The sequence below is a fragment of the Camelus bactrianus genome, chromosome 2, assembly GCF_048773025.1.
Source record: "Camelus bactrianus isolate YW-2024 breed Bactrian camel chromosome 2, ASM4877302v1, whole genome shotgun sequence".
In the NCBI taxonomy this organism is placed as follows: domain Eukaryota; kingdom Metazoa; phylum Chordata; class Mammalia; order Artiodactyla; family Camelidae; genus Camelus; species Camelus bactrianus.
The window spans coordinates 32,020,468-32,033,526 of NC_133540.1; the positions used below are offsets into that span (position 1 = coordinate 32,020,468).

At 36.6% G+C, this 13,059-nt stretch overlaps 1 protein-coding gene and 1 non-coding gene across 3 annotated transcripts in view; one reads left to right on the forward strand and one right to left on the reverse strand.

Annotated features, from left to right (window-relative positions):
- TTC29 (tetratricopeptide repeat domain 29) overlaps positions 1-13,059 on the forward strand; it is a 723,881-nt gene that overhangs the window by 518,050 nt on the left and 192,772 nt on the right. For both annotated transcript variants that reach the window (XM_074377718.1, XM_010954673.3), the window contains 2 exons: positions 4,420-4,517; positions 6,354-6,437. In XM_074377718.1, coding sequence (XP_074233819.1) covers positions 4,426-4,517; positions 6,354-6,437 — 176 coding nt within the window. In that variant the 5' untranslated portion in view covers positions 4,420-4,425. The remainder of the gene's footprint in view (positions 1-4,419; positions 4,518-6,353; positions 6,438-13,059) is intronic.
- Positions 1,725-1,803, reverse strand: TRNAT-AGU (transfer RNA threonine (anticodon AGU)). Its single transcript has one exon. It is a non-coding gene; the product is annotated as a tRNA-Thr (tRNA).

Below are 13,059 nucleotides of genomic sequence, written 5' to 3' on the forward strand. Positions count from 1 at the left end.
CGTATTCATTTTGAAATTTCTTGATGACACATGATACATTTGCTTGCTGTGGTTTATTGATTTCTCACATATCAGCTTTTACCCCAAACTGACTGAATTCTGGAGACAGTGGTCAGCCTCAGACATAGTCACTCCCCAAGTAGCCTCTGTCTATACAACTCTCGGCCTCCCCTTCCTTTGTATTTCCTGATGAGGGTATCTCTGGGGATCGTGGGCAAGGGGGTTACTCTTTGAAGAATTTTACTTGGGGGCCAGAAACTTAAACTCACACCATGGGACACATTCAGCCTGATGCACCCCTCTCAAACCTTTCATCCTGTGTTTCTCCATTCTCATTTGTCTTTGCACGTGGGGGCCAAACTTAGAGACTGTAACTGTGATACCGGCGCCAACCAGGAGATCAAAGAATTCCACCCAATCTCTCCTGAATACCAACAGTGGAATGGCTTCAGGCAGCCTTTTGATCTTTGTCTCAGCACCTGTGGTGCCACAAAGTAGCACTGCCCATTTGGTAGCACTAGGGGCGCTGCCTCTGGGTTCCCTAACAGACAGCTTCACCCTGACCTCCTGGGGCTCCACTCATTTTGGTACCAGCCAGAGAAGTGCCTCTCATCATCCTCCCTTACGCACCTGAATCTGAACCGTTCCCCTTCCTGCAGCCGCACTCATCTTGTGCGATTTCCTCCGTGGCGTTGAGCTAAGAGAACCCTGATGAAGTGTCACTGTTGAGGATGTTGTGTTCCATTTCTGCTTCAGACCTGGATCAGTCACCCCTAGATCAGTCACCCCCAGCACTAGTCCTGTTCCTCCTGGCTGGAGCTCACCCAGGAGCTGGGAACACTGGATCAAACCAGGGAAGTGATACAACTCACCTTAACAAACTGCAAAAGGTTTTTTTCACGCAACAGGTATAATTTCAGCCTGAAATGATAGGTGCCTAAGCATACCTGCATTTTTTCCTCACTTATTTCCCCTGCTAGACGCTAGGATGCAGCTACTTCCCACTTTAAGAAAATTCAGAATAAATGAGACTGAACTTAATAGAACATAAAAGATATGGTGGTTACTTAGATAAGAAAATAAATTGTCACTGTATCCCTTTACGTCTTTGATGATGCATTTGAAATATTATATGTGTCATAAAGCTCAGTTCACACATTACCTATTGTGTAAAACAAAATGCCTTCATGTAGCCGTGTATTGATTGTGAAAAACAAAAACCCTCTTTCCCAATGGGCAAAGGCAGGGAGGATGTAGGGTTTAGAATAGCAAGCGAGCCTGTCAACTTCCACCCTAACTCTGAGCTTAAACTTCCACCATAGATGGGTTAAGGGCTATTTTTTTCTGCCACGCAGTTAACAACTTTTTTTCCACTTTATCATTCAGCTCTGACCACCCCCCATTCAGAGCTGTGCCTTGAGGCTTGCCAGCAGGGCTTGCAATACTTACATTAAACTAAATTTAAGAGTAAAGGTGCTCCTGCTGCTAATGTTCTCAGATCAGAGGAGAGCAAAATGAAGGAACTGGCAGCTGAAACTTTAATGGTTGGAAACGTTGACTCAGATTTTGGAAAAAAAAAAAAAAATCGCAGTTGATCTGCGTAACAAAGGAGATGTGTTCCTCTCCGTGTATCACATTTGCATATGATTTCATTAGATGCTTTTATTTTCTTGCAAAAAGAGTCTAACCCAAGTGAACATCAATAAGGACTTTTTTTTTTTTGATGGAGGTACTGGGAATTGAACCCAGGACCTCATGCATACTAAGCATGTGCTCTACCACTGAGCTATTACTCTTGCCTCCATGCCCCCGCCTGGGTAAGGATAAATTTTAAATCACCAGCTGGATCAGTTTGGGGGTGCTAGGTCAGAGTTTTTGGAGTTCGGTCTCCCTGTGTCTGTGTACAAGTCACTGGGTGGGTCTTCCTAGTATTTGGAAAAATTACTTTTTTCACCTTTTGAAGTTCTTTGGGGAACCTTTCAAAGGTCTCTGCAGTTATGCAGAGATCACCCTTGCCTCAGTGCCCTTGTCAAGCAAAGTGGGGATTCTCAGAACAGAGTCTTAATTGGTCAAGGAAGGAACCCCTGGACTGAAGCAAGCACAGGCATTGTTTTCTCTCCCTTCCAAAATCCATAGGGACAGACAGGTCTGGGTTAAGAACTGAGATGGCTCAGATTTGCTCCATAACATTAGAGGGCTCTGGAACACAGAGTCTTCACAGTTGTCTGACATAGGCCCATGAGAGGTAGGTCCAGGGAGCCTTTGCTGCCCCCTCAAACCTGTGCATGAGAAGATCTAACCCTATATTAGTTACAACTTCTTACCACATGTTCTGCACAACATTTTGCCATTTAGTAAGTTCTGGTTAAGCAGTTAACTGAACGGTTTGATATAATATCTGATCAGAAAATTGATTTTTTAAATACAAAAGAATTAAGTCACTATATTATAAAGTTATGATGAATAAAACATTATGTTTCTAATTATTTTGGAGGAAAGGACTAACATTAGCTGTTTGGACTGGGTGGTTTAAAGCTATAACTGTATAAAAATAAGTAGACCTAATGTTTCGTGGATCATATCATGCTCTGATAATCTAGGTAATAATATTCATATTGTATTAAATCTAAAGTATGACCTTGATGTCCATTAGAATTTTCTCTTTAATTATGCAAATAATTATTTCCAGGCTGGGGTAATAATCTTTTTTTCAGAAACAGAAGACTATCCCTTTCTACACTGAATTTCAAACGATGTATTTTTAGCTATTGATCCTATCGTAATCTCATCTTGTATGTATTTTGCTTATTTGGGTATTGTCTGTTTCCCCACCACATCCATCCTATAATGTAAATTCTGTGAGGCCAGAGGTTTTTGTCTTTTTCTTCACTGCTGCATCTTCAGCACCTAGAACAGTAACTGGCACCAAATAGTAGCTTAATAAATATGTGTTGAATATATTTAAAGCTCAGATTGATGGTGATTTTCCCTAGGTCCCAGAGCTAGAAACTACTAGACGTAGGTGATTTAAAACCTGAAACAAGCCTTCCAGGTGCTTGTGAGACTAATGGCAGAGGTCAAATCTGGCGGACATGGTGCTGGTGGAATCAAGAGGCCCTGGCCTTTTGGATGCCTCTCTAACACATAGAAGGTGGGTTCTTTTGCATCTGAAAGCCCTTGCAAAGTGTGACAATTTTTCTGTTCTAAGTCCACCAGCATCATGCCCACACCTCTTCCTCTTTGCAGTAAGTTTTCGATAACTTGATTTTATAGACCCACTTTCATTATTGTTCTTACTTTGTCCACTGTGACACACTGCATTTCCCAAAGATGGCCACAACAATATTTTCCATCCCACATGTTCCTCCTACAGTGTGACTTTGATGTGTTCCCATCAACAGAAGTGTCTATGTTCATTAGCCTTAAATCTGGGCAGGCCTATTTTTACAGTGGAAGAGATGCTATGTGACTTCCAAAGCCAGACCTTATAAGGGAATACAGCTTCAACCTGGCTTTTCTTTGGGTACTTGCCTCTGGAGCCCTGATTTGCACTTAAGAAGTCTGGGGCTTCCAAGCTGTGAGGAAGTCTAAGCCATGTGAGGAGGTCGCGTGTACGTCCTGGCAGGCAGCCCCAGTTGAGGCCCCAGCTAATGGTTAGCATCAACCTCCAGATACATAAGTGAAGATACTTACAGATGATTCCTGTTCCCACCATTCAGTTACCTCCAAGCTTCTGAGTCTTCCCAGCAGAGGCCCCAGTCTTCGTGGAGTAGAGAAAAGCCATCCCCGTTGTGTCTTCTAATTCCTGACCTGTGTAAAGTGTGAAAGATAATGTAATGATTGCTGTTTTAAACAATCTTTTTTAAACCACTGCATTTTTAGGTGATTTATACATTATTAGAGTCACGTGCTCTCTCAGGGCACGTTGTTGAGATCGTTGTTAGCGTTTAGCACTTCGAAGCCTTTATGAGTGAGAAAGTTTTTAGAAAACAGCAAAGTATGAACAGTTTTTAATTATTAATAATAACAGGAAAGCAAAGTGTGAGTATTTGAAATCCACAGCTGCTCTAAAAATCTTCACTCTTTAATTGCAACCAGCTCCATTAACAAAACTCATACCAAAGCTCCGAATTGTCTGAATCTTCAGTTCATTTATCAGATTTTCTCCTTTATCGACTTGCTGGTGGAGATGCAGATAAGTAATAAATTGGCCGAAAGGCAGAGAGGAGAAGAAAATAATGAGGGAAGCTACCTGCAGAATTCACTCACCGAGCTTTATTCCCGAACACCAGAGCTACAGTTCCACACGCAGGGGCATTCTCAGCTCAGATGACTCACTATGGATCACTAATAATGTCTTAAAAGACTCTTTGAAAGTTTTATTCTTTAAAATGCCGTTTCTGTTTATTTTTTTGGTAGTCCAGAATGACCACCCTGCCTCCACTGCCCATGGCACGCCCAAAGCTCACGGCCTTGGCCCGACAGAAGCTGCCGTGTTCCTCCAGAGATATTCCCAGGTACGAGACCCTGGCTTTCATTTTTTTTTTTTTTTTCCCTACAGAATGAATTTCTTGCCATAAGAAATGTCAATAGCATATCTCAGAAAACAACATTGTTTAAAGACAAAAGTATATTGTTATATTCAGAATATTCAAATTTGCCATTTCAAAAGGATTGCTGAACCTCATTCAAAGATTAAGACTATAATTATTTAGCAAGCTAGTGCTCATTTGATCATTTTGTTCCCTATTACCATTATAAAGTGGTTCCCATAAAGCTTTGGAAATCTATTTCCTTTTTAAAATGTGTGTAGAGAATTAAAAGCAGAAGCTTTAAAAAAGAAACCGCAAGGTCTCGAGCACTGATTTTTGTTTTGGAGGAAGGGTGGCACAGAATTAATACCAGGGTAAATTGGCAGGCATAGTTTAGCTCCTGGAATGATCCTGGGGCTTGAAAATGCATCATCAAACCACTGCTGCCTGTGAATGGCTGCTGAGCTTCTGGAGTTGTTGTCGAGAAACTAGCGGGCAGGAATTCGATGTACATTGTCGTAATTATGAATGTTAACTAAGATTGTGTTATTTAGAAATTTCCACTTACAGCTTTATTGATTGATTTTTATCAGTATAAATAATTTGAATTTGTAGGTTTGTTTATTTTTTATGCATACCTTTCAGTTCCTGCAAGGTGTAATGATCAAAGTATTACGAGACTACTTTGTTCTGAGAAGGCTCCTACCTCATTTTTTGGTATTTCTGGGAAAGACCCAAACCCCTGGGCCAAAATAAATACATTCAGCTAAACTACCATAAAAACTCTTTTGAAATAGAATTGAAAATTGTAGAAATTGAAAAAATAGAATTGTAGAGAACTGTGTTTTCTTTTCAAGTAATTTGAAAAACAGAAAATTTTCGATAGATCCATAATTCTGGTATATACATTCTTATCTTCCATTTTACTTTTGAATAATGTGAAATATTTACAAAATCTGAAAAAGCTTGTTCTTCCTGTCTTTTGTAATGACTGAGATTACATTTTCTTTTCAACATAAGCAAACACTTAATCCAATCCCGTATCCCTAAAATAAGATAGATTTTAAAGAAAAACATTTTTGCATTCATTTTGTTCAAGGAAAACATTTTTATCACAACCATTTAGGGCAACATTTTGTATCAACATTCTTCATTAGCTTCTGAATAAAAATAGGTATTTGTGTATCCCATACTCCCACTGTCATGAGATATTAACAGTGTGTTTATTTTTAAAGGTGCAAAGGGTGCAAAGAATTGAATACACTACATGTGTGATATATTTCTCAGTAAACTCTTCTTAAAGTCACTTTGCATCTTGAACTTCTAGTAATAATTTGAGTTTATGTGTGATTCAAAAAACCTACTCAAACAGCATTTCAGAGCAAAATTTCATAATGTTTGCAACCAATAATTTAACACATTTGTATCAAATAGGTATTCTCAGTTCAAGATCCTGTGCCCAGCAGAATATAACTTGTGTAGTTGGAAAGTTATACTGGGAGAGAACATGAATAAAATGGAAGATTTTATAAGCTTTGAGGGGAAAACTCCATTTATTTTAAAAACGCAGATTATTTTCATGTGTTGGTACTGTGTTTGTTTACACACTGAGTTTGGTATTCTTCCCTGTCTCTCTCCATTCAAGAAGATTAAAAATTTGAAATTGTCAATCAACAACCTAACTCTATAGCTATTGCAGAACATTTATTATCGATGGTATTATACCCTGAATATTTCTATTCTCCTGGTGGCATTTTATATGTTTGGTAGATTTTCAACTCGATGAGGCAGTGCTTTATTATTTCTTTCCATTTCATTTAGGTCTCAACTGATCAAAGAAAAAGATGACATAGACCATTATCTGGAGGTGAATTTCAAAGGATTGTCAAAAGAGGAGGTTGCCGCGTAAGTATAACCTTTTAACGGTACTTTAATAGAAAGTTTGTTTCTTTTGTCTGGATTCTTTATTGAAATTTCAGTTTTCCTGTGCAGTTCACTTTTTCATTGGAACATGGCACTTAAAAATTAAAGCTTATATTAATAGTGATAAGTCATGTCTATTGATCTTACACATATCAAAGTCTTTAATTTTATGACTTTCAAAATTCTCGTATTTACCAAGATATTATACCATCATATTGGCAATATTTTAGTTAAGTCTTTGCCATTAACTGCTTAATAACTTCCATTTTTAAGATGTATTGCCTCCATCAGGGAGAAAAAAAGCTTTAAGAGATTCATATATCTTATTTTTCCTGGTGATTAAAAAAAAAATCTTTATATTCTTTCCTTCACCAAGAACCCACAAAAAGAATTAATGGAACATAGTTTACTGGCCAATTTAAAAATAATTTTAAATTGTCTGGATTTATTGTTTTTTAATGAACAATGGAAACTTTGCCATTTTACTGCTAGTTAGAACCTAATTTACGGTCTGAGTAAAAACAGTATGAAAATCCACGTAGGTTAGTGAGAAATAAATAGAAACCTAGAATAATAGCTAAAAAGATTTAATATTTCTTACCTATAGACTTTGTGACTCTGTTATCAGATTTTTAGACGTAAGCATTGACAAATAGAAATCTTGTATATGCACGTGCATCTTACAGAGTTCATTAAATGATTCAATTAACATATTTTATACAATAAAAGCTTTACAAAGATTGTCTCTATTAGTACTGTCTAATGCTATGGGATTCCACTGAAAAAGTATTCCTAGTAATATTTTTGGTGTAAGTTTTCAAACAGTCTAAAATTCTAAATCTCTTGAGATACATTTCTTTTTGTTAGATATGATCTTTGTCAATTTATATTTAACATGGAAAAATGGAATAGTTCATTCTGTCAGTAGCTACTTTATTTTATAGAGTGACAAAATTTTATAGTAATTATAATCACTGTCTTCCTTGGAGCTCTGTTGGCTACCTAGTGTAGTATTTGGGACTGTTGGTTTTAAAGGTTATTTAAATTGCTAATTTATTAATTTTCCATGGTAACCTGTTGGATAAATTAAAGGTCAATTTTGTCTGATGATATAATTCCTTCTTAAAATAAAAATGTATATGAGTGATATTTGCATTCTGACTTATATATAATGACATCCAAATAGCTCTAATTGGCTTAAGAATTAGGAATTAAATTTGAAATGAAACCTATGCTTCACATATATTAACAAACTAGACATCCATATACTTAAAATCTGCTTAGCTTTCAGTCTGCACTGAAGAAAACATTGTTCTAAGACAATGCAAAATAAGCTATGCTGATGAGTGTTCTCTTAACAAATTTTTTTTTCACTAAGGATATTACCAAATTGATTTCAAATCCCTATTATGCTACAGAAAACAAGTAGCACTGGGTAATTCTCAGTCCTTACTATTGCATTCTCTTTAAAGCTTCTTGTGCTTGAATACTTTTTTAGACCAAAGCTCTTTCCCTAAGATAGTAGGTGCAAACCTTAGTAGGAAGGGAACTTGTATTAGCTCACTATTAAGCTTTTGACTGATCATGCATTCTAGACCTTGTCCCAAACAAACTAATTGAATAGCATGTAAAGGAGAAAATTGATTTCAGCATCTCCTAGCAATACCCAGCAGCTGCCGTGAGGAATTATGCATATTCTGTTAGCTAAGGAATTGCTGCATGAAACTTTTCATTAGCCATCCAACTGTAAAAAAAAAAAAAAAAAAAAAAATTGGTCAACAAGCATTTATTATGTGCCTAATAGTAGCTTTTTCACAGAGGGAAAAACAATGTTATTTTATTGTAAAATACTTGGTCTCATCCTTGTCTCCACTTGAGGCAATGAGACATTCAAGCAGGAAATAAATATGGAATGAAAGAGTGCTGATTGTACTGTGAGATACAGCCTAGAAGTCTAGGAAAAGTTAGAGGAGACCAAGATGGTAGGGTGGAACTGACCACGGAAGACAGATTTTGAGTTTGGCTCCCTATCCGGTAGCATTATAAAATGATCAGACTAGTGCATCACAGATCCTCAGTATCCAAAGATGTAATGGGGAGAAACTGATGAATCAAATTTCAATCAGGCAAAAGCAGTGTCTAAGATGTATCCTCAAATTCCTCTTTATGCTGCTTATTCTTCTCTAAGATGATAGTAGAAATGTATACTTACAAAATTCATGTCCACTAGCTTTGATATCCTATAGTGTGTTCTTTGTCTAGTCCCAGAATCACCCTTTGTCATCTACTCCAAAATATACCAACCTACTTATATGTAAACTCACACTCCGTGACATTCCTCCGATTGCAGTGGGTGGAGAGTTCCTGTTCTTATCTATGGGTGTTGTATCCACTTGTGTTCTGGATACCATCCCATCTTCCTTGTTTCAAGACTTTCTCCAGCAGTTAAGCATGTTTTATTTCAACATCATCAATTTCTCTTCCGTTGGATCAGTCTCTCTAGCATTTGTATCTACTCTAGTATTTCTCTTGACTTCTTATCCTCCTCCAGATTCTATTCTGTTTTCCTCTACCCTTCACAGTAACCAGAAGCCCTGTTGCAATATTTCCACATCCCATCCCTACCTCAATTAACTCTAAATAGGTTTCCAGACCCAGCACTCACTGAAATCTGTTTACTGTGACCAATGTTCTCCATTTTTACCACACCTAATGGTCATGTTTCTGTCCTCATCTTGCTTGATGTTTTCACATTATTTGATGGAATTGAACACTTTCTTGTTGAACCTTCTGTGCTTGTGGCTTCCAGGATGCCATGTTCTATGGTTTTTCTCCAAACTCTTTGACTATGCTGCCTTAGTCTCCTTTGCTGGCTGGTTTTCTTTTTTCAAACTCTCGGTGGTAGGTCATCCTAGGGGTGGGTCTTTGAGCTGCTACTCCAGCTACATTATTTGGATCCAGTCTTATAGCTTTAAATATTATCAGTACCTGATGACTATCACATTTAGAAATCCAGCCCTGACCTCTCCATTAAGCTTCAAACTTATATCCAATTGCCTCCTTGACGTATTTACTTGGATACATAATAGACATTCCAAGGTTGATATGGCCCCAAAGTGGACTCTCGCTTTACCTCTCTTGCCCCTCACTCTACTGCCTTCTAATATTCCTCCCCTAGTCTTCCCTTATTTCCGTAAATGGTACCAAGGCAGCCTTGAGTTTCACCTTGCCTTCACCACTACTTTCCCATCTAATCCATCAATATGTCCTATCAGATATAATTCCAAAATATGTCTTGTGTTCAGCTACTTCTGTTCATTGCATAGCCACCATCATCTCTCACCAAGATCGCTAGAATAGTCTCCTAATTGCTCTTCTCATATCCCCTTGAATTCCACCAAATTCAGCCACCAGAGTGATCTTTTAAAACTCAGATCATGGGGACACTCACCTCCAAGAGCTTCCCATTATTCTTATGATAAGCTTTAAAGATTTCATCATGGCCTAAAGTCCTATATGGTTTGGACTTTGCTGACCTCTCTGACCTTATCTCACCATTCTCCCCACTACTCACTCCTCTCAGTGTAGCCTTATTGCTAATACTTCTTGTTACGCAGGTGTCACCTTGAATGTGACCTCCTTGGTCTACCATTCCCTGACCCCATAATTGAGTAGCTCTCACCCCACCCACACTCATTCCCAATCAAATCAGCTGGGTGTATTTCTCCTGTCATCTGGTCCTCATCTTGTGTTCAGAGTTTGTATGTGGACTGTTTTCATCCCTAGTGGAATGCACGCTCCACGGGAACAAGACTGTGTCTGTGTGTATGCCACTGTATCCCCAGGGCTTAAACAGGGCCTGGCACATGGGCGGAGCTCAGTAACTAGGTGTCAAATGAATAAATGAGTGAAGAGTAAATGTTAGTTTATTAACACCATGAAATAGGCATCCTGCTTTGAATATTCTTTGGTTATAATATTTTTAGTTCAGTGTTGTAGGTAGCTGGTTTGACTATGTGTTGAGGAAGTTTAACTCCTCAAAAGTGTTTTATGTTTACGAGTAGGAGTATAAAATTTAAATGAGTAATTGAGCGCAGGACAAGCTAAAGTAGTTGTTACTGGAATGTCCAAATCCAAGCGATGAGGGATCATTTTACTTTGGAATGGGGAAAATGTTTCAAAGGAAAACAGCTTCTGAGTTTTTTACCATTTACATTTACAGATGGAATTCTAGTATGCTTCATTACTTTTTAAGTGATCAGATTATTGCTGTGCCTAATAGCTATTTTTTAAGCATATTGTACTAACATACAATATATTTGACACTGATAATTTGACGTTTTTAGATAAGCCTTTACATAGTTCATTAATAGTATTTAACTGATCTTTAACAACTAAAGAAGATCACATTGTATTTCTTTCGTTTTTTTATTCTGTATTATATTATCAGAATGTGGTTCTTTTTGAAGGACTTGAAGTATCACTTATTATCATATCATAATTGCTTTGAGTAGCTAGGTAATAAAAGTGTCATTTATATATTCAAATAAACTTTTCTAGGGGGCAGTTTTTACAGCTTTAGCTATGTATGAGGCTACAAATAAACAAAATTATCAGGGGACAGAGAATGTTAATCTGCTCAATATTATTTTCTGCTTCAGATATCAAGTTCTGTTATATGGAAGAATAGCTTTAGTTCAAAATTGCGTACATCCCTAAGATACTGATTTCTTTTAGAGTATCTTTCAAGCATCACCAGTTGATGTTTACTGTCACTTTGTCAGCACAGTGGCAAATAGGACTATCAGTTACCATGTTCAACGAGTTTGGATTATAAAGAAACAGAGAGCCATCTATTTTCATATCTTTTAAAGCCTTTCTCTCCCGCCTCATTTTAAATTGTATTATAACTCAGTTAAAGTAAATCAGCATTTTCCCAATCTTAGGTTTTCATCTTGAACGTATTCCAAAATTATCTTCCAAAGGTGCCTTTACAAACTACCAAGATATTTATTATGTGCAAAATTAGCATCTGGATTTGCACAATGGTCAGGCCCTCAAAATCTATGTAACAAGATGAAGATGTTTACTCAGGATATAATATTTCATGATAACATCATGGAAATTTAGGCCCCTTTAGTTGAGTTTTTCCTCTGCTTCTCTCATTTTGTTTACTTTTGGTTAATTTTGTGATAGTATTATGTTTTCTCTTCAAAACATTTTGCTCCTCTGTAATCAGTCAAATTCTTTTCAGAGGTTTGCAAATTAAACTTTCTGAAGATGCCACTTGCCAAATAAATGGTTATCTGACTAATAGGAATAGGCAAGAAAGAGAAGGAAAGGAAGGTGACCCTCTTTCCTTCTAGGTAGCAAATTGGGTTTTAAGATCTTCTTCCTGATTCAAGAAAAAGAGACAAGGATTTGGTGTTATAGAGAGACAACTATACTTTACCTTCTCCTGAATGCTAAAAAATAAAAATAAAAAAGCAACAGAGAATACAGATGGAAATAGTAGGGGATGCCACTCCTTTTTATTTTTCTTTATTTATTTACTTATTTTTATTCTAGTACTGTCTTCCACAGCAGGTCTCTAGGATGTGAAACTAGGAAAGGAAAGAGGGTTTTAACCATATTTTATTTAAAAGGAATATTGATGTCAATAAAGTTTAAAATTTGGGAATTGAAGAAAAATGCAGTTGAAAGGAACGTTAAAAAATTGTTTACTAGATGCAAAAATGATCTCAAATTTACACTGAAACCAAATCTAAATCAATAAAAAAAAAGGAGGAAAGATGTCAAAGGTCAACAGACCACAGAAATGCCAATTTCTTAGGCATTTATGTCTCTCTGTCCTTTAAAAGTTTTGTTTAAAATATTATTTTCACATCTGGTGTTTAAACGTAGCAGTTCTAAATAGACTTTAAAAAATCTTTGTCAGAGAAAAGCATAGGAGTCATGACATTGCAGCTCTGGCTCTTAGGGGAGCTGATTTCTTCCTCAGCTGGAAATTTGCTATTGCTATTAATGCCTGTGTAATCTTTTGCAGGTTACCTAACTTTGATAATCTTTGATTTCCACAACTATTTGCAGATGATAATAATAATAATAATAATAATAGGAAATTCCCATTGAAATTGAAAGAGATTCTCTATATGAAACACATGTAGACAGTCTTCACTTTAGCTATCATTGATCATTTTTCTTTGGCTTTTAAAGCATTTACTAATAATATAAATTACCTAATTATTTTGCATTAACTTTAAGTGTTGATTTATGTAGTAATATTATTTCCCTTAAATATGTGTAGTTCCACATTTTACTTTGTACTGGGTATTATTTTTCTTCGTGTTTAAAAGACAAAGTTTTTAATAAGAGATACATTTCAAACTTAGTAATGCTAACCAATGAGGGGGCTGTTAAAAAAAATTTCAACTTACAGCAAACTTTTCAGAAATTGTTTATGTTGTATTAAGCAACATAATTTGCATTATGCTCAGCTATCTCATCAGCTATTTCAGTTTTTTTAAATGTCTAAAAATTGCTTAAACTTATGATTACTATAAGATTGCTTTAAGTACAAACCTACTGTTTTAGAAATGTATAG